At 39.2% G+C, this 21,027-nt stretch overlaps 1 protein-coding gene across 1 annotated transcript in view; it reads right to left on the bottom strand.

Moving 5' to 3' along the window:
- The window catches only part of SMURF2 (SMAD specific E3 ubiquitin protein ligase 2), a 39,644-nt gene extending 20,876 nt beyond the window's left edge, over positions 1-18,768 (bottom strand). Inside the window, exons 1-4 of the mRNA XM_017882833.1 lie at positions 18,566-18,768; positions 16,248-16,332; positions 10,143-10,301; positions 454-649 (exon numbers count right to left, since the gene is read on the bottom strand). Coding sequence (XP_017738322.1) covers positions 454-649; positions 10,143-10,301; positions 16,248-16,332; positions 18,566-18,614 — 489 coding nt within the window. The 5' untranslated portion in view covers positions 18,615-18,768. The remainder of the gene's footprint in view (positions 1-453; positions 650-10,142; positions 10,302-16,247; positions 16,333-18,565) is intronic.
- Between the last annotated feature and the right edge of the window lie 2,259 nt (positions 18,769-21,027).

Genomic DNA, 21,027 nt, shown 5'->3' with positions numbered 1-21,027 from the left:
CGGGGAGGGGGAGGGTACTCTCGGTATTCTTGGAAATGAGCATAAAATAAATTTAATTTCTATTTTTTTTTCTTTTTTTTTTTTGAGACGGAGTTTCATTCTCATTGCCCAGGATGGAGTACAATGGTACAATCTTGGCTCACCACAACCTCTGCCTCCCAGGTCCAAGCAGTTCTCCTGCCTCAGCCTCCTGAGTAGCTGGGATTATAGACATGTGCTACCATGCCCAGCTAATTTTGTATTTTTAGTAGAGATGGGGTTTCTCCATGTCAGGCTGGTCTGGAACTCGCGACCTCAGGTGATCCACCCATCTCGGCCTCCCAAAGTGCTGGGATTACAGGCGTGAGCCACTGCGCCTGGACAATTTCTCTCTAATTTAAAATAAGGTTTGTATTAGCAAACAATGGGTTTCTGGAAAAAAAATAATAAAATAAAATAAGGCTGTAAATTTACCTCAAAAATCTCTTCCCTGGAAACCTCGATGCGGCAGTGACCTGCCTGAGGCTGTTGCTGGGAAAGTTCTTGCCGCAAAATTTTTAGTTTCTGAACCAGGTCTCGCTTGTACCTTGGGACTGTCAGGCATTCTGTGTCATCAGGACATAACGATACCACTTGCTGTTGCTGTTGGTCTTTCAACTGGTTCTGCCGACTAGAAGTAAACATAGATGTTATTATTAAAGTATTTCAAATTTTAAAAATTGCAATTATAGATTTAAAATAGCATCATATTATAAAGCAAGTCCAGCTATATCATTTTCCAAGCCTTAGTAGAACATATACTTGGCTTGACATTTTTTGGCAGCAATAAACCAGCTACAAAGTTTATTTCTCATAGTCCACATAAACTGATAGAATTGGATAATGGAATTTTATCCATAAAGCTTTATATAGCTTCTGAGGACAAATTTTTCTAATATAGCTTCCATTTTCCCCTACAGAGTTAACCATCACCCACTTTAAAACTCAGGCATGTGCCAAACACTGCTTGTTATCTAGAAGCTGTCTTTCTGGAAGAGCCAAACAGGAGTCTGAATGGCAACTTGGCAGGGATCCCTTCTTTTTTATACACCAGGCCAAATCTTATGCCTAAAACATATGACCATACAGAGAAAACACAGCTTTGTTAAAAATGCCAAGTCAATATTACCTACTGTTACAAATACTATAATAAAGATTTTTAAAATATACACACAAAAGCAAAATAGATTATGTACATAAATGCATTCCATAAACTGTATAATCTTGTTTTTTAAAATGAACTTGGGTATATTTCACATCAGATACAAAAAGTAACTCAAAATGGATTGCAGACATCAATGTAAAATCTAAAGCCATAAAACTTCTAAACACAGAAGAAAATTTGTTATGACATACATTAATGATTTCTTAGATATACCACCGAAAGCACAATCCATGAAAGAACAAATGGATAAACAGAACATCCATTTTTAATTTTTTTTTTAAAGAGGCAGGGTCTTGCTATATTGCCCAGGCTGGCCCTGAACTCCTGGCTCAAGTGATCCTCCTGTCTCAGCCTCCTGGTAGCCAGAACTACAGGCACACAATACCACCCTGGCTTAAAGAAAATTGCTGCTCTTCAAAAGACACTGTTTAGGAAAACTAAAAGACTAGTCAAGTCACAGACTAGGAGAAGACCTTTGGAAGCATGTATCTGATATGTAAATATCTAAAGAACCTCAAAACTCAACAAAAATCTGAGCTGCTCGATTTGGGAGGGCTGGGGACATGGCAAAAGATTCCACCAAAGAAGCCATTCTACTCCTAGGTTATTTATTTAACCAAGAGAAATGAGAGCATATGTCCACACAAAGACTTGCACATACATGTTCATAATACTTTTATCTGTCAAAGTGAAACACTGGAAAACAACCCAAATGTCCATCAGTAGACAAATGAATAAACTGTGGAATGCCCATACAATGGAATACCACCACCAATAAAAAGAAATGAACTATATATGCAATGACAGCGATGAATCTCAAGATTGTGTGAGTAAAATAAATCATACTGCACAATTCCATTTATCTAGAAAATGCAAACTAATACACTGACAGAAAGCAGGTCAGTAGTTGGCTGGAGATAGGGTGTTATGGGTTGAGCTGTGTGTCCCCCAAAAAGACATGCTGAAGTCTCAACATCTGGTCAACCTGTGGATTTGACCTTATTTGGAAATAAGGTCTCTGCAGATATAATCAAGGTAAGGTAAGATCATACTGGATTAGGATGGCCTTAAATCCAAAAACTGATGTCTTTATATAAGAAGAGGGAAATTAGGATACATACATACGGGGAAAGAAGACTATGGGAAGACAGAAAACAAAGATTGGAGCAATTTGTCTATAAGCCAAGTAACACCAAGGTTTCCAGAAACCACTGGAAGTTAGGAGAGAGGCATGGAACAGATTCTCTCTCAAAGCCTCTGGAAGGAACTCATTACCACTTACTACAGAGTCAGCCCCTTACCCTGTAGTTCTGCCTCCAGAATTGTAAGAGAACGAATTTCTGTCGTTTTAAGCCACCCAGTTCATGGTATTTTGTTACAGCAGCCCTGGGAAACTAACACAGGTGGAAGTCCCACAGGGAAGGACAGAAAAAGGAATCACAAAAGGGCAAGAGAAAACTTTTGGGGGTGGTGAATATGTTCACTATCTTCACTGTGGTCATGGTTTCATGGTGTATGTCAAAACTCAAACTGCACACTTTAAATATTCAGTTTATTATATGTGAATATATTTCAATGAGGCTGGTTTTCAAAAATCCAGTGGACATCAAGCCTCTTCACAAAGCCTCCTGTGAAAGACTAAGCCATACAAATGGAAAGGTGGCTTAGAGCTGAAGGATAAAACTGACACAGAAGAAAATCCTTTTGGGATAAGAGCAGCTAGCCTGGAACTATTGTTCCTGATGCACTCAGGGAAAAAAAAATTTAACTACTCAATAAAACAGCCTGTCTCTTCAGGTGTACTAGGGTGCAAGGGACAGTTCTGTAAGGGCTGATGTGACAGTACAGGCCAGGAAACAGTGGGGGTGCTGGTCTGCTATCCTTTTGGGCCTCTGCCAATGTCTAAAGACTTTATCAAACAAGCAAATGATTTTCTTGAAATCAAGTAAATCTGATAAGCAGGGAAAAGACTCAAATTGTAATCCCCTTGCCCATAAGCCATCTTTTCTTTAAAAGAAAAGCTTCCTTTAAGGGTATAGGGCAGAATATCTTCATGCCATGCCAGTCAAAGGAAGGGAAATAAGTAATTAGTGTTACAGGAATCAAAACAGGAAGGGAAAAAAAAACCCTCCATAGTCAGACTGGGTGGTTCAAATCCCAGCTCCAGCACCTTTTATGCACCTCTGGACAAGTTTTATAACTGCTTGACGCTCCATTTTTCTCACTGGTGAGAAGGAAGTAGCCCAGGATTGCAATGCAGATGACGTGGGCACTCAGAGCATGGTAGTGCAAAACAAATGTCAGTTACTATAGCTACTATTAAGGTAGTTACTGAGTTAGAAGAACATGCTTTTCAAGCAAAGGAAATGAAAAAAAAAAAAAAAAAAAGATGGACTAAAATGCTTTCTAATAAGAATATGCTTCCTTGGCAAAGTTATTTATTAAACTCCAATGACAATGTTTTGCAATAGTTTAACAACACTGTATCCTGTCACTGACAGATTAGATACTGAGGTTTCACAGAAACTATGCAATCTTCAGAACATGTAAAATGACCCTCCTGGAAGAGAATAATGGCAGTAATATTGCAGGAGGGATTTGTTAAAAAAAAAAAAAAAAAAAAGGGCTAAGGAAGATTAATGCGTCTGTATAAGAAAGGCTTTAAGTCAAACCAGATATCCTAAAAATGTACATTTATATACAATAGGACCAGGATACACTTCAAAGAGGTAACTTCTTTTGTTGCTTCCTCCCAAAATATTAATTCTCAATTCTTCTCAGCTTATATACCACGTTCCTCTCTAAAACACGATTTGTCCCACGACATTTTTATCTGGCTCAGATAAGCAGGGTCTCAATCTGTTGCCTAGGATGAAGTGAAGTGCAGTGTCACGATCATAGCTCACTGTAACCTCCAACTCTTGGGCTCAAAGGATCCTCCTACCTAGCCTCCCAAAGCACTAGGATTACAGCCGTGAGCAACTGTGCCCAGTTCCTCCTGATTATAATGCAGTACTGCCTTTCTCATTTCCTAAATGCTGAAACAGTAAAAAAAAAAACAAAAAAAAAAAAAAAAAAAAAAAAAAAAAAACTAGCTAAAAACAGTCATCTAAAAATATTTTAGGTTCCATGACAATATAATCCAAACATCATAGCACCCTAAAATCCAAAATAAGGGTTAAACTAATTTCTTCACTTCAGAATTAGCCTAATAACAATAATCTATATTCTAATGACATTTTTGCCAAAAAAATTTCCGAGAGAGAACAATAAAAACCATAATAGATCTACCAAATGAGGTAATAATATATTTGATGGCTCAAAGACATAGATTCAAAACTCCGTTAACACTCATTTAAAGAAAACCCCAAAATTTAAAATGTTGAAAATAGAAATAAAACAATAGAAAAAATGTTCTATCTAACATATCCTCACATGTAAAGATTAATAAATTAAGTTATAATTTAAAATTAGCACCTTATGAATCTCTTTAAAACTACAATTTAAGGTTAAAATTGTTTCTTATATGTCTAAATAAATTGTTTCACATATAAATTATGTACTACATTACATAGCTGAATAAAAACTAATTTATCACTTTAAAGTTAATTTATGATGGCAACTTTAATGCTGAAAATAACTTGTATATGTTTTATCTAATGTAACAGAAATATAAATCCCAGGGAGGATCTATCAGGTTAGAGACTTTACTGAACTAGTAGCTGAAGTTGTGAAATCCTGTCCTTGAAGAAGGAAAAAGAAAAAAAAACAAAAAAACAAAACCGATGTAGAAATGCTTAAGTTTTCTAGTTTGTTTTTTGTTTTTGTTTTTGTTTTGAGACGGAGTCTCACTCTGCCGCCCAGGCTGGAGTGCAGTGGTGTGATCTCGGCTCACTGCAACCTCCGCCTCCCAGGTTCAAGCAATTCTCCTGCCTCAGCCTCCCGAGTAGTTGGGACTGCAGGTGCCCACCACCACGCCAGGCTAATTTTTGTATTTTTAGTAGAGACAGGGTTTCGCCATATTGGCCAGGCTGGTATCGAACTCCTGACCTTGTGATCCGCCCACCTTGGCCTCCCAAAGTGCTGGGATTACAGGTGTGAACCACCATGCCCGGCCAACGGAGAGTTTTTTTTTTTTTCCGGACAGAGACTCTGTCGCCCAGGCTGGAGTACAGTGGCACAATCTCAGCTCACTATACTCTCCACCTCACAGGTTCAAGGAATTCTCATGCCTCAGCTTCCCGAGTAGCTGGGATTACGGGCATACACCACCACGCCTGATTAACTTTTTGTAGAGACAGGATTTTGTCACGTTGGCCAGGCAGATCTCCAACTCCTGGCCTCAAGTGATCTACCCGCCTCGGCCTCCCAAAGTGCTGGGATTACCAGTGTGAGCCACCATGCCCAGCCTTAAGCTTTTTCATAGCATAATAACTTGCAATCAAAGATACTGAAGAGAGGAACAAATTAATACTTAAATACAAAAATGTTCAAATGAAAACTTTCTATTAAGAATATGCATAAAACTTCCAGGTAATGCAAATACTGGCCATATTAATGGAAACTAATCAACAAAATTGCAAAACTAACAATTATAAGAAAACGAGTCAAATGTTCTTCAAGTTACTTCCTGTCATTTACTCCAACAAATACAAGAGGCAACAGACATTTCTAATCATCCCACCTGTAGTTCTTCCTTCAGAACATTATTTTTTATTCAGTTATTTATTACAACTAACTATTCAGCAAAAAGATAGAAGATCTGTAACTGTTCTACTGAAATGTTCTACCGGCAACATCAAGGCAAACATCTATTACCTAAAGCAGAGGCGTCCAATCTTTTGGCTTCCCTGGGCCACACTGGAAGGAGAACTGTCTCAGGCCACACATAAAATACACTAACAATAGCTAATGAGCTGTTTAAAAAAATCTCATAATGTTTTGTTTTTGAAACAAGGTCTGGCTCTATCACCCAGGCTGGAATGCAGTGGCGTGATCTTGGCTCACTGCAACCTCCACCTCCCAGGTTCAAGCAGTTCTCCTGCCTCAGCCTCCTGGGTCCCAACTAGCTGGGATTACAGGCGCCCACCACCATGTCCGGTTTTTTTTTGAGATGGAGTTTTGCTCTGTTGCCAAGCTGGAGTACGGTGGCACAGTCTCGGCTCACTGCAACCTCCACCTCCCTGGTTCAAGCGATTCTCCTGCCTCAGCCTCCCGAGTAGCTGGGACTATAGGCGCAATGCCACTACGCCCGGCTAATTTTTTGTATTTTTAGTAGAGACGGGGTTTCACTGTGTTAGCCAGGGTGGTCTTGATCTCCTGACCTTGTGATCCACCCGCCTCAGACTCCCAAAGTGCTGGGATTACAGGCGTGGGTCACTGCGCCTGGCCTAATTTTTGTATTTTTAGTAGAGACGCAGTTTCACCATGTTGGCCAGGCTGGTCTCGATCTCCTGACCTCAGGCAATCCGCCTGCCTCAGCCTACCAAAGTGCTGGGATTACAGGCGTTGAGCCACCACACCTAGCCCACATAATGGTTTTTAAGAAGGTTTACCAGTTTGTGTTGGGCCGCATTGAAAGCCGTCCTGGACCCAGCCGTGGGTTGGACAAGCTTGACCTAAAGGGATGATCCTGGAGGCCGGAGGTAAATAAAGCACAACCATCTCTTGGAGCTTTCCTGGGCCTCTGAGAGAGCCATACTGGCTCTTCATTATCATTGTATATTTGTCAAGTACTTTGGGTATGTTACATACTAAAGCAGCAAAAATAAATGGGGATACGGGTCTTCTTAAGGAATTCAAAGTCCAGTAGGGAAAGCAGAAAGGTAACAAACAATTATGATACAAAAGTAGAACAAAAGCCCTCTGTAGAGTGCTCCAACATCTTTTATTCCTTATCATCTCCCCAAAATCCAATTTGTTGTCCCTATATGCCCTTTAAAAAAACCTAGGTCGGGCACGGTGGCTCACACCTGTAATCCCAGCACTTTGGGAGGCCGAGGCAGGAGGATCACTTAAGGTCAAGAGTTGGAGACCAGCCTGGCTAACACAGTGAAACCTCGTCTCTACTAAAAATACAAAAATTAGCCAGGCATGGTGGTGGGTGCCTGTAATCCCAGCTACTTGGGAGGCTGAGGCAGAAGAATTGCTTGAACTCAGGACGTGGAGGGTGCAGTGAGTTGAGACTGTGCCATCGCACCCCAGCCTGGGCGACCACAGGGAAACTCCATCTCAAAAAAAAGAAAAAAAAAAATTCCATACACAAAAGTAAAGTCCACATGGATTAATGACTTCATTGTAAAAGACAAAACTATAAATGTATCAAAAACATTTACTTATAGTTCAAATTTTAAAAGATAAAGATTACATTAGAAAAATGGGCAAAAAGATCCAAATTCACAAGAGTTGATGCAGCTGGTCAACAGGCCAAAGAAAAACTGTTCAAGCTCAACAGACAATGGCAAAAAACTGTGAAGAGGACCTTCATAAAAACAGGAAATCCAAATAGTCAATAAACCTATAAAAAGGTGCTCAACCTCATCAGCAATTAGGCAAATTCAAGTTAAAGTTACAATGGGAAACCATTAAACATCAGAACGGCAAAAATTTCGAAGTCCAACAACAGCAAGTACCGGCAAGCTTCTGCAGCAACAGGAACTCATATATTGCTGGTAAAAGACTAAACTGGCATAGCCACTTTAGAAAAGTTGCCTTTATATATTAAGTTGAAGACAGAAATATTCTATGACATAGCAATTCCACCACCAGGCAAGCACCCTAGAGCAGTGTTACTCAAAGGGTAGACTGCAGATGACACTTATTTTGCTCTCTAGGCTATATAGATCCTAATGCATAAAAACAGTCCATACTTCTCTATTTCTTCAGATACTTTTACATTAGGGCTTTCAAATACCTGAGACCTTCATTTGTAAGCAAGGTTTTAGAATCTTCTATCTACAATAAGGTAAGATCTACTGACATAATGAGACTGCCAGGATAATTATACATATTTCAAAGGAGGAACCAAAGATACACATTTTAAATGTTTTCTCCTATTATCCTAAAAAAATTGGTAGCCAGTTCTCATTTAAATGTTTTGCTTTATTAACCTAACTCCAAAAATTAACGAAACAAGGACATTTTCAGAAGTCATTTTAAAGAATATTATTATTTTGTTGTGTTTTTAACATTTTAACATATATAATAAGAACTTTACAAAAGGTGAATGAGAAAGACCAAGCAGGTAACAAATGTCACCATTCATTTAGAGAAGCTAAAATGAAGTATTCTTAGCCTAAAATCCTTGTTGCTATACCACTCTGTGTTTTTGCCAGAAATGTTAAAAAAGACACTTTGCTACTTTGCTTAGTAATGAAGTTTCCTTTTCTCTCTTTTCCTCCTCTTGCCCCCATTCTTCAGAAGGCAATGCTAATAAACAGAATTAGAAGAAATGAGGCAGCTAGAGAGAAAAGAAAAGCAAAGGATGCAAATACACACACAATGTTCACGAGAGTGCCTCACAGGCAGCTGAAGCCAGAGCATCTGGGTTTGACCTCAGACTTCACCACTGGCAACGTATGTAGTCATGTAACCTCTATGCCTCAGTTTCCTCATCTGTAAAAACGGCAGTAGCTACCTCACGGAGTTTTTCTGAGGATGAAATTACTAATTTGTGGAGTTTTTTTGTTTGTTTGTTTGCTTTTTAAAGACAGAGTCTCACTCTTGCCCAAGCTGGAATGAGTGGCGCAATCACAGCTCACTGCAGCCATGAGATCCTCCCACCTAGGTGTCCTGAGGAGCTGGGACCACAGGTGCACACCATCATGACCAGCTAATTTTTAAATTTTCTTTTGAAAGAAGAGGACTCACTATGTTGCCCAGGTTGGTCTTAAACTCCTAGGCTCAAGTGACCCTCCAACCTCAGCCTCCCAAAGTGCTGGGATTACAACATGATCGACATGCCTGGCCTTACTAACATATGTAAAGTATAAAAAACAATGCTTGGCACACAATAAGTGCTACTGAAGTGTTAGCCATTAATATAAATTATTAATAATTTTGTTTTACAATGGCAACACAAAATTAGCCTGTTCAACCCCTACTTCTGCTGTCAAGATACTGCCTCTGTAAAAGACCACCTTGAGCACCTCTGATAACCCTTTTCCTAACATTCCAAGACAGGTTCCTACTTAAAAGCATAGTAGGTTTAAAATACTCATATCCTTGTCACACTCTTACATAAATTTTGCTCAACAAAAGTAAATTATAACTGATGAAAGAAGATGTTCTTTTTTTTTTTTTGAGATGGAGTCTCGCTCTGTCCCCCGGGGCTGGAGTGCAGTGGTGCGATCTCGGCTCACTGCAAGCTCCGCCTCCTGGGTTCACGCCATTCTCCTGCCTCAGCCTCCTGAGTAGCTGGGACTACAGGCGCCCGCCACAGCGCCCGGCTAATTTTTTGCATTTTAGTAGAGACGGGGTTTCACCGTGGTCTCGATCTCCTGACCTTGTGATCCGCCCGCCTCGGCCTCCCAAAGTGCTGGGATTACAGGCGTGAGCCACCACGCCCGGCTTTTTTTTTTTTTTTTTTTAAAGAGACAGGGTCTCCATCTGTCACCCAGGCTGGAGTTGTAGTAGTGTGATCATAGTTCACTGCAGCCTCAAACTCCTGGGCTCAGGAGAGTCTCCTGCCTCAGTTTCCCAAGTAGCTAGGACTGCAGGCATGTACCACCACATCCAGCTAATTTTTTAATTTAAAAAACTTTTTTTTTTATAGAGATGAGGTCTCACTATGTTGACCAGGCTAGTCTCAAACCCCTGGCCTCAAGTGATCCTGCTGCCTTGGACTCCCAAAGCACTGGGATTAAAGGCATGAGCTACTGCACCCAGCCTCACATTTATTATTAAAAGCATCTATTTGTTTGATCTTCCCATTTTAACATGTATTGTTTCAAAAACTTACTTTAAAACTAAATGCAAGTTAGCAGAGAGCCGAGGATCTGTAAATTGTGTTGTTCTGTTGTTATGGTCAACAAAATAAACTCTGCCTGTTGCCGTATTACGGATCTCCCATCCAGGAGGCAATGGACCAAGCTCTTCACAATTGATGTTGCTAAGATCCCTGCAAAAACAAATATAAAATAAAAAATACCTCATTGCTGGCCCTCCTCAACCAAGCAAGTGTAAATGACACAGACCAATTCCACAAAGTCTGAGAAAATGTATTGTTTCAGAAACTTGAGATGTTCAGCTGGAATCTTTAATTCCCAATGGTTTAACAAATTCGCATCTTCAAAGCCCAATCCATAAATGGCTCAGAAAAACTTATCACATAGCCTACATTTTTTAGTAAGTTCCTAGGCTTTAATGTAATACAGATTTAAACTAATATAAAATCAATCACAATATTTGCCAACATAAACTGTATTTCAATACGTTTTTGACAGGAAATAATTTTACAAGTGTCAATGATATCAAGAATTAAATGCTTTCTAAAATTTCCCTTCATTTCTTTACTATACCATAAAATTTGCATAAAATGTCCATCCCATGATTAATTTTAAACTCTCCAACAAAGCAAAACTGGAAATGTTACTGAAATTATGGTCCTGAAAAAATCACAGCATATTTTTAAAGAATAAACTGCAATTCTAAAATCTGTAGTCAATGAAGAACCTGTTTAAGATACATTACCAAGAGTGCTCTAAGGGTTACCACTGCAACAAGAAAAGCTAAGATTTTTAATGGACCAAAGACTATTGTTATTATATTACACATTCTTAGAATACTAGTATATATATAGACAAGGATTTATAGCATCTTAAAGAATGAGTTAAGGAGCTTCCAGGTTGGTGAACACACTGAGGTACCGGGGTGGTGGTCTGACCAGAGAGGGCATGGTAGCTCCTTGCCCTCCCCCCATACTGTGCCCTAAGCATTGCTTCCATTTGGCTGTTCCAGAGCTGTATTCTCTATAGTAAACTGGCAATAGTAATGCAAATTCTTATCCTCTACACTGTTAGAAAAAAATCTTTCAGTGAAGCTTCCAAAGTTTTGAAATTGCTGTTTGTCATCCACCAAAAGAGAAAAGTCACTGCTTTTGGTGACATAACTGAGATTGCATGTAACAATGTAGGATATGCTCAGGTCATTTCCAGCCTTAAATGAATACTGTAGGCTACCAGAGCCATCTGTAAATACCGAAGAAATGACATACTCTGAAAGTGACCAAGAAAACTCAAGCATCTAGACAGCAAAACGGTTCCTGCGGTCTTTTTATTATTAAAAAAAGAAGAAGAAAAAAGCAGCATGTTTAATGTAAATTGAAATTGTAACAGATAATTGTAAGTAATGACAAATTTCATCAAAATCACATTTTAAAAGTTAAACTAGAAAAATGTTTTTCCTGAGATGACCTCTCCTTAGGGTGAAACCAACGATGGGCACACAGGGACCTAGGTTTGCCAAAGCAATGATTCTGACTTCTACTATAGGTGCTCCAAGAGACTCCTGCTACAGAACAGCTAAAGTGTAGGAAAAAACACTATTTGAAACACTGCTAGTCTCAAAAGAGGCTAGGGAAAGTTCCAAGAATCCTCCTCAAATTAAAAAAAAGGGGGGGGGAGGAGTTTGGGGGACTGAGTGAAGCTGGTACCTGAGTGGCAGGTAGGCAGAGGGGCAGGCCAGCAGCAAGACTGGGATAGGAAACCTGAAGCTTCCTCCCCAAGCTGAGAACTCAAAGAGGGAGTTCAGCCTCCCAAATTCAGCCTCCCAAAGTGCTGGGATTATAGGCGTGAGCCACTGTGCCGGTCCCAGATAGATTTTTTAATAGTTTAGAAATGAAAAACAGGAGCTGGAGGCCATTATCCTTAGCAAAGTAAAGCAGGAATAGAAAACCAAATACTGCATGTTCTCACTTATAAGTAGGAGCTAAATGAGGAGAACACACGGACACATAGAGAGGAACAACAGGTACTGCGGCCTACCAGAGGGTGGAAGGTGGGAGAAGGGAGAGGATCAGCAAAAATAACTAATGGGTACTAGGCTTAGTATGTGGGTGACAAAATCATCTGTACAACAAACTCCCATGACACAAGTTTACCTATAACAAACCTGCACATGTACCCCTGAACTTAAATGTTAAAAAAAAAAACAATTAAAATTAAAAAATGAACAATTCTACTGATATAATGCAGAATTTCATTTCATGTCATTTTATTTAGAATTTTACAAATCTACAGTCATACATGGGAGAGCGCTAAAGCACTGATTAAACGAGCAAAAAACTAGAAATAATCTTTATGTCTCATTGGGAGCTGGTTAAAGACAAATGGAATGTTACACAGTCATACAAAGTAATACAGATCTGTATTTCAGGACTACAGTCAGTCAGTATGCAATATAACAAATAACAAGGCATTAGTCACTGTTTTAAAGAGAAATGCAAAACATGATGAAATGAGATTTCTTAGATAAAACTAGGTATCCTGGATATCTTTAAATAAAGTTTGTTTTAAAGAGTCTGACTTTGCAATTTTATAAGTATCTTTGAAGAGTGATATTCTAATAGAATCTAAATATTTATAGTATACTTTCATAAAAGATCCTCCATACAAAAGGCGTATTTGCTAAAGGATCCTCCAAAACAAAAGATACAAGTTTTAAGGCAATTTGGGGATACAAAATAAGAAAATAATCCCAAGTGTTATTTCATAAAATCATCATTCAAAATACATGTCGATACTCAACATGAGATATTCTTAAAGCTTCACAGAAATCCTTTACTCATTAATAAAAAACTGACATGTTTCCTCTGAAATAAGAGCCTATTACCAAACAGTGGTGCTGAAATGTCTCAATTTCAATTTCTGTTGCCAGATTACATACTATTCTTTCAACATATAACTCAAGGTCAACTTTCTCACTATTGTAAATCATTTAGTTAAAAAAAACATGATGGGCCAGGGGCAGTGGCTCACACCTGTAATCCCAGCACTTTGGGAGGCTGAGGCGGGTGGATCATGAGGTCAGGAGATCGAGACCATCCTGGCTAACAGAGTGAAACCCCATCTCTACTAAATATACAAAAAAAAAAAAAAGAAAAGAAAAGATTATTTTTATTGTATACATTTCCTACAAATAATTTCTAATTATTTTAAAGAAAAGCTTATTATTGACCTTCAACTAGATAAACCGAATCCAAAAGCTTTTCATAATTTATATAATAAAACTGATTTTGAAAAGTTAGGCCCTTGGATTTTGTTTTTTGTAAGCTTAAAAAAAAAAAGTAAAATTTCCTCCCCACTACTTTTTATTTATTTAGATATGGAGTCTTGCTCTGTTGCCCAGGCTGGAGTGCCATCATACGATCTCGGCTCACCACAACCTCCACCTCCCAGGTTCAAGCGATTCTTCTGCCTCAGCCTCCTGAGTAGCTGGGATTACAGGCACATGCCACCATGCCTGTCTAATTTTGTATTTTTAGTAGAGACGGGTTTTCACCATGTTGGCCAGGCTGGTCTTGAACTCCTGACCTCAAGTGATCCTCCCGCCTCAGCCTCCCAAAGTGCTGGGATTACAGGTGTGAGCCACCGTGCTCAGCCCCCATTACTTTTTAAAAACTAACAGCTTATATTGTCAAGACATGGAAATGGCAACCTTGATAAAGTAATGAATAATAGCACATTCCCTTGGTTGCCACCCTCAAAGGATTCTGAGCTCTATAACACAAAGTAAGACATTTTCATAATTGTAGTTTTATTTATAAATAGAGAGCATCAAAGCAACCCAAGACAAGCTAGTCACATCTGTTTTTGATTCAAATACACAATAGAGTCCTGAGTATAAGCTTTAGGCAGAAAAAAAATAACCCTCTGTGGGTTGTTTTGGGAGGTTTGTTTTGTTTTGGAGGAGGGGGGCTGTTGTGCTTAACATAAAATAACCACAACCTACAAATCCTTTGTATGTGCAACATACAGAGTTGATTTCGAATTTAATTTAGAATTCAAGCTTTTTTCCCAGTTTCAACTGGACTACTTGGTACTTTGCATCTATTCATTAAAAAACAACTCAAAATAGGGCCAAGCATGGTGGCTTATGCCTGTAATCCCAGCACTCTGGGAGGCCAAGGTGTGCAGATTGCTTGAGCTCAGGAGTTCAAGACTAGCCTGGGCAACATGGCGTAACCCCATCTCTAATAAAAATACAAAAATTAGTGGAGTATTGTGGCGCATGCCTTTAGTCCCAGTTACTCAAGAGGCTGACGTGGGAGGATGGCTTGAACCCAGGAGGCAGAGGTTGCAGTGAGCCAGGACTGCACTACTGCTCTCCAGCCTGGATAGCAGAGCCAGATCCTGTCTCAAAAAAAGGGAGGGAAGAAGGGAGGGAGGAAGAAAACAATGTTCCAAAAATTATGGTAAATCACTAAATTCACTTGTGTGTCATTTCATCTTTTTGAAGTTAAAAGTAATTGACATTTTGATTAGTAAATGCAGTATCTGCAGCTGAAATACAAAAGTCTGGATATTTAAATTAAATTAGGGCCAGGCACAGTGGCTCATGCCTATAATCCCAGCACTTTGATAGGTCGAAGCAAGAGTATCACCTGAGGTCAGGTGTTCATGACAAGCCTGGACAACATGGCAAAACCCCATCTCTACTAAAAATACAAAAATTAGCTGGGTGTGGTGGCAGGTATCTGTAATCCCAGCTACTCAGGAGGCTGAGGCAGGAGAATCACCTGAACCCGGGAGGCGGAGGTTGCAGTGAGCCAACATTGCACCACTGCACTCCAGCCTGGGCAACAGAATGAGACTCCATCTCAAAAACATTAATTAATTAAATTATGTTGTTTTCTAAAAATGAAATTTTAATAAGGAACACATAAAGGAACACTGAATACATTTATGAGGTTAAATTTTTTTAAAGGTTTTTTTTTTTTTAAGCTGAACCATATTAAGAGTATCAACCTACTACGCTTTTTTAAAGGGTATGTGTTCTGTTTCTCCCCAGGTAAATTTTCTTTTTCTATCTGTTTTTTTTGTTTGTTTGTTTTCTTTTTTTTGAGACAGCTCTCTCTCTGTCACCCAGACTAGACTGCAGTGGTGTGATCTCGGCTCACTGCAACCTCCGCCTCCCACCTTAGCTTCACAAGCAGCTGGGACTACACAAATTTTCTCTCTCTTTTTTTGAAATGGGGTCTTGCTCTGTCGCCCAGGCTGGAGTACTATAGTGCGACCAAGGCTCACTGTCACTTCAACCTCCACGGCTCAAGCAATCCTCTTGCCTCAGCCTCCCAAGCAACTGGGACCACAGATGTGCTCCACCACATATGGCTGATTTTTAATTTTTGGTAGAGACCGGGTGTATGTTGCTAGGACTGGTCTCAAACTCCTGGGGCTCAAGTGATCCTTATGCCTCAGCCTCCTGAAGTGTTGGGAATACAGGTGAGAGCCACTCTGCTCTGCTTGGTGCCCTAGGACAAGTTTCAAACTCCTAAAAGATCCATGTTTTTATTCCACTTTTTTTTTTTTTTTTTTTTTTGAGACGGAGTCTCGCTCTGTGACCAGGCTGGAGAGCCGTGACATGATCTCAGCTAGCTGCAACCTCCACCTCCCTGGGTTCAAGCAATTCTCCTGCCTCAGCCACCTGAGTAGCTGGGACTATAGGCACGCGCCACCATGCCCACCTAATTTTTGTAGTTTTAGTAGAGATGGGGTTTCACCATGTTGGCCAGGATGGTTTCGATTTCTTGACCTCGTGATTTGCCTACCTCGGCCTCCCAAAGTGCTGGGATTACGGGTGTGAGCCACCACACCTGGCCTATTCCACTTTTTTTAAGGGGAAGCAGGGGAGGATGGCTAGGAACTGGTGAGGGAGGGAGAACTGAGGTGGGATTGCAGAGAAGTTGGCCAGACTTTCTGCTAAATGTCGAAACTGCAATAAGTATCAGAAGAGTCAAACTTTTACACAAACTATTTTTAAAAGTTAAAAATTTCTTAAAAATCAAAGAAATCCTAGATGAAATGGCTCTTTGATAGTCTAAAGAGTACTTAAAATACGTACTTACCTGGGCACTCTTGGATCATGCCACGTGCTCACGCCAGTCTGTGTATGTAAGAAATACACCTGGCCTTGTTGCGTTGTCCTCTGTTCTGTAAAATTAAGAAATACTGATAACAAAAACATTCAGAATGTCCGGATCAAAGACAGTTATATACACTAAGATGATACACTAATAAGGAAAAATCTCCAAATTACCCATCTATTTTATTTATTATCAAAAAAAGGCTTTACAAATCATTTGTTCTGTCTCTTGGAAACACTTTTACAAATGATGAGGGCCACGGGTCAGCTATCTAAAAGCAAACTAAACTTACAACGTGGCTCAAATACTAAATATGTTGCAATGGAAAACAAATCAAGATTGTCACAATACTAATAATTAAAAGATTTTAAATGAGGTATAAAAGGCTCTGAGAAAGAGGCTGGCCAACATTGGGAAGATCTGAGGAGGAACTTACGGAAATTTTCAGAGTCTGGAGGTTGATAATGCTTATTATGCCTGATTTTATACCAAAACTTATGTTTTTTCTTTGCTAGACAAAGGTGTATTCTCAAGATTACATTTGAGCTCAAAGAGAAGCAAAACAGATGAGATACTGGGAAGACATTCTATGTCATAAACAGATAGAGATGGAAAATAGCCAAATTAGAAAAGCAAGCATGCACACTGGGGAGAAAAAAGTCACGGACAAAATGAACTCAAAGCCCTTGGAAAGACAGAGGAAAGGCCAGGGTGAAGAGAACAACCTATAAAAGCGTTTCTTTATGGTGGGTTTTGTTTTGTTCTTTTTTTTTTTAAAACAACAGAACCACTTTTCTTTAAATAAAATCTAATGAGAAACTTCAATACATAAAACAATAAAACTATTACTAATATTTGTTAGTATAAATCTAATTTGTTTATAAACGTATAAAGTCAATAAACTTTCACAAATTATAAACAAAATCATATTATTATAGAGGACAGCTATAATAATTTCAGCCTTGGTATCTATTTTATTTTATGTTGTGGTTGTACAATTTTAAAATTCAAATCACAGAAATATTGTAAAAGTACAACCACTCCCACTCTAAACAGCTTGCCTTATAATCTCCAAGAGAAATGGCAGGAGAGAATTTCTTCTCAGGTCTGAACATTGATAATCACAGTTAAAATTTACTGTGCCAGACACTGTGCCAGTGTTTCACATGAGATTAGATATCATTGATTTCTTGCAACAAACTTAGATGGTTGGTGCTGTTATTTTCCCCTATAGAGGATAAAACTGAGGCTTAAAGAGGTTAAATGATGTGTTCAGTGTTACATGGCAACGCCAGGATATGAACCTAGGTCCTAGGTCTCTCAAGCCTATAATTTAATGATTGTGCTAAAAGTTAACCTCTGAGTCATAGCACAGTTAATGGACAAATTTTTTCAAATTAAAGAGCTAAAATACATTTAAAATTAAAATGAGAATCACGCATTTGCAGAAGAGTTTTTAAAAATATTCTTGAGTAAAATAAAACTTAGGTGTGGCAATTCGCAATGTTGGTCATTAGGTGTCAACATCAATCCAAAGTGGTTTATCTACAGTCTGTTAAGAGGGCAAGGATGTAAGTCACCTTGGTGAGCTTTTGGCAAGCAAGGAGAGGAAGTCAAGTTCAGACTATATACAAGTATTCACAAGATGGTATTAATTTAGAAACTTCTGTATTCTATTAGGAGAAGACTCATGTTATCTTCCACATGAAATTTTATAATCTAGGATTTTATATAAGATTGTAATCATTTTATACAAACATAGAAGTGACTCAATCATTTACAACAATCCACTCAGATAATCCAAAATTACAGACAATACAAATATATGATCAGAAATATGAAATTATTTCTAATTATTTCTAAATATATGTCTATAATTTCTTTGAAATTATTTCTAAATATACGTCTAAAAAATTACATCGTAGGTTGAACTTCAGATTACTGTTATCAGTAACAATACCATCTTACCTTTCTATTCAGTGCCTATTTACAAAATAGTCTCACTTCATCTCGTATGCTTCTCACACTACCTTTGTTATAAACTAGTCATCTCACTTCATGATAAAAGAGCACAAATGCTTAGGCTGAATGACGAGTGCAAGGTCAAACTGTTGGCTGGGTAGTCATCTACCACTTCACTACCACTTCAAAGACTTTTCAAAGTTGGGAGGTTTTATATTTATTTTCATGCAGAATCCCTAAGGCCAGACTAATAACTTTTTCAAAATATATTTTCTGACTTCCCCAGCAAGCTGAAATCAGTAAACCACATTTTATTTTTCCTTTGCTAGTTGTCATACCATAGCCTTCTGGTAAGTCTGGAGGAGTATGTAAATGTGTCCTGCTCATGTAATTTCTATGTCGTTGTGACCTGACTCTCCTCTCTGCCAGCCTGGGATCTGAAGACTGTCCACATGTTGCACCATTTGTTCCACTAATTGGAGTGTTCTCATCAACAAAGCAGCTAAGAGGTCTGCCAGGGCTAGAATATTCGGATGCCGGTCTATTGAAAATTAACAAAGAAAAGACATTATCAATTTAGATATCAAAAGTAGAGTTCTCTAGACAATATATATACTGCAGTAACAATCACTTATCATATCTGAAAACAGAATGACAAATACAAGTATAACGGCTTCAAGAACTGAGTAAAAGCAAACCTGAAGTCTCTAAGCACCAAAGAAACACAAATGATAAGCACGTCAACTATGTATTTAAGTGACTTTATTTTAATGACATTTGATATAAAATCCACATATATCTGTGGATGTGAGACTGGTTTACAAAATACTGCTAGATCTAGCTACAGCCTCTCTTTCAGATCTGACTTCCCACCATTCTCCCTCCCACTCTGCTTCTGTACACTCATATTCTTCCTGTTCCTTGAACTTGCCAAGGTCATTCCACCTGAGAGCAGTTGCTCTTCCTTCCACCTGGCATATTCTTTTCTCCCACTCTCCCCAGGCCTGGCTCTTTTTTGTCATTCAAATCAGTTTATTATTGCCTCCTAAGAGGTCCCTCAGACCTCCCAATCTAAAAAAATCACCCAGTCCTTTGACAACACATCACAAAAGGGAAGAAGACAGTTTGTCTCTTTAAGGAGCTTCCAGTCTACTATTGCAGATCTTCCAAAATAAAAAATAATCAAGAGTTCATTCTTAAATTAACATGAACGGGTATGGTGGCTCACACCTGTAATCCCAGCACTTTGGGAGACTGCGGTGAGTGGATCACTTGGGGTCAGGAGTTTGAGACCAGCCTGGCCAACATAGTGAAACCCCATCTCTGCTAAAAATACGAAAATTAGCCAGGTGTAGGGGCAGGCGCCTGTAGTCCCAGCTACTCAGGAAGCTGAGGCACGATAACTGCTTGAACCTGGGAGGCAGAGGTTGCAGTGGACAGAGGTTGCAGTAAGCTGAGATCACACCACTGCACTCCAGCCTAGGCAATAGAGCAGGACTGTCTCAAAAAAAAAAAAAAAAAATTAGCATTTAAAACAACAATCATCCTTACATATATGTAGAAATTAAAGTTAATTTTACTGGTTAAATGAGTCGGAAGGAAATGGGTGCTCAAGTGAAACCCTGAACACTGACACAAGTACATATTCATTTGTGCTCACATATAATAAAAATGGGTACTTCAATTCCTTGGCAGTTTAATACTAGAAATGCAGCTTGGCAACATGAGCTAGCTTTTACCTGAGAATCATAATGTAAAAGAGAAAATTTTGTGATCCAGTGAGTTAAGCAATTAGTTGTGTATAAATAAAAGTAGGTGCAGCTAATGAAAAGAATTTGGTATTTTATGTCTCGTGCCAGTCCTGCTCAAGAGGGGGAAAAACAGGCAAAACAAAACATTGCACAAGATGGCAAATTTTGTTCTCACTTAAAAGAGTGGGGAGAAAGGGATTCAGCCAAGTAGACTATTTGTTTTCGGTTACTTCAAAAGCACCTCTTTGCAGTTTCCAAAATTATCTTGCATCCCAATGTCTTTATACAGTGAGCTCCATGAAGTTACTATACTTGACATTCTTCAAGATTTAGTTCAGAGATTCCTCTGCTTATCAATTTAATTCAGTCAATAATTTTATTTTATTTATTTTCTATTTTTGAGACTGAGTCTCGTTCTATCGCCCAGGCTGGAGTACAGTGGTGCAATCTCGGCTCACTGCAACCTCCACCTCCTGGGTTCAAGCAATTCTCCTTCCTCAGCCTCCTGAGTAGCTGTGATTACAGGCACCCACCAACATGCGCAGCTAATTTTTGTATTTTTAGTAGAGACTGGGTTTCTCCATGTTGGCCAGGCTGGTCTCGAACTCCTGATCTCAAGTGATCTGCCCACCCTGGATGGATGGGCCTGAGTAAAAAAAATCCCAAAGTGTTGGGATTACAGGCGTGAGCCACCATGTCCGGGCAACTTTTTTTTTTCTTTTTGAGACGGAGTCTCATTCTGTCACTAGCTACAGTACACTGGCACAGTCTCGGCTCACTGCAACCTCCACTACCCGTGTTCAAGCAATCCTCCCATCTCAACATCCCAAGTAGCTGGGACCACAAGTACATGCCACATGCCCAGCAAATTTTTTTTTTTGTTTGTTTGTTTTTTTGTTGAGACGGAGTCTCGCTCTGTCGCCCGGGCTGGAGTGCAGTGGCCGATCTCAGCTCACTGCAAGCTCCGCCTCCCGGGTTTACGCCATTCTCCTGCCTCAGCCTCCCGAGTAGCTGGGACTACAGGCGCCCGCCACCTTGCCCGGCTAGTT

The sequence above is a fragment of the Rhinopithecus bieti genome, unplaced genomic scaffold (assembly GCF_001698545.2).
Source record: "Rhinopithecus bieti isolate Rb0 unplaced genomic scaffold, ASM169854v2 scaffold_12928, whole genome shotgun sequence".
NCBI classification, from domain to species: Eukaryota; Metazoa; Chordata; class Mammalia; order Primates; family Cercopithecidae; genus Rhinopithecus; species Rhinopithecus bieti.
The sequence above is the reverse complement of the archived record's forward strand: the minus strand, read 5'-3'. Positions and strand labels throughout refer to the sequence as shown.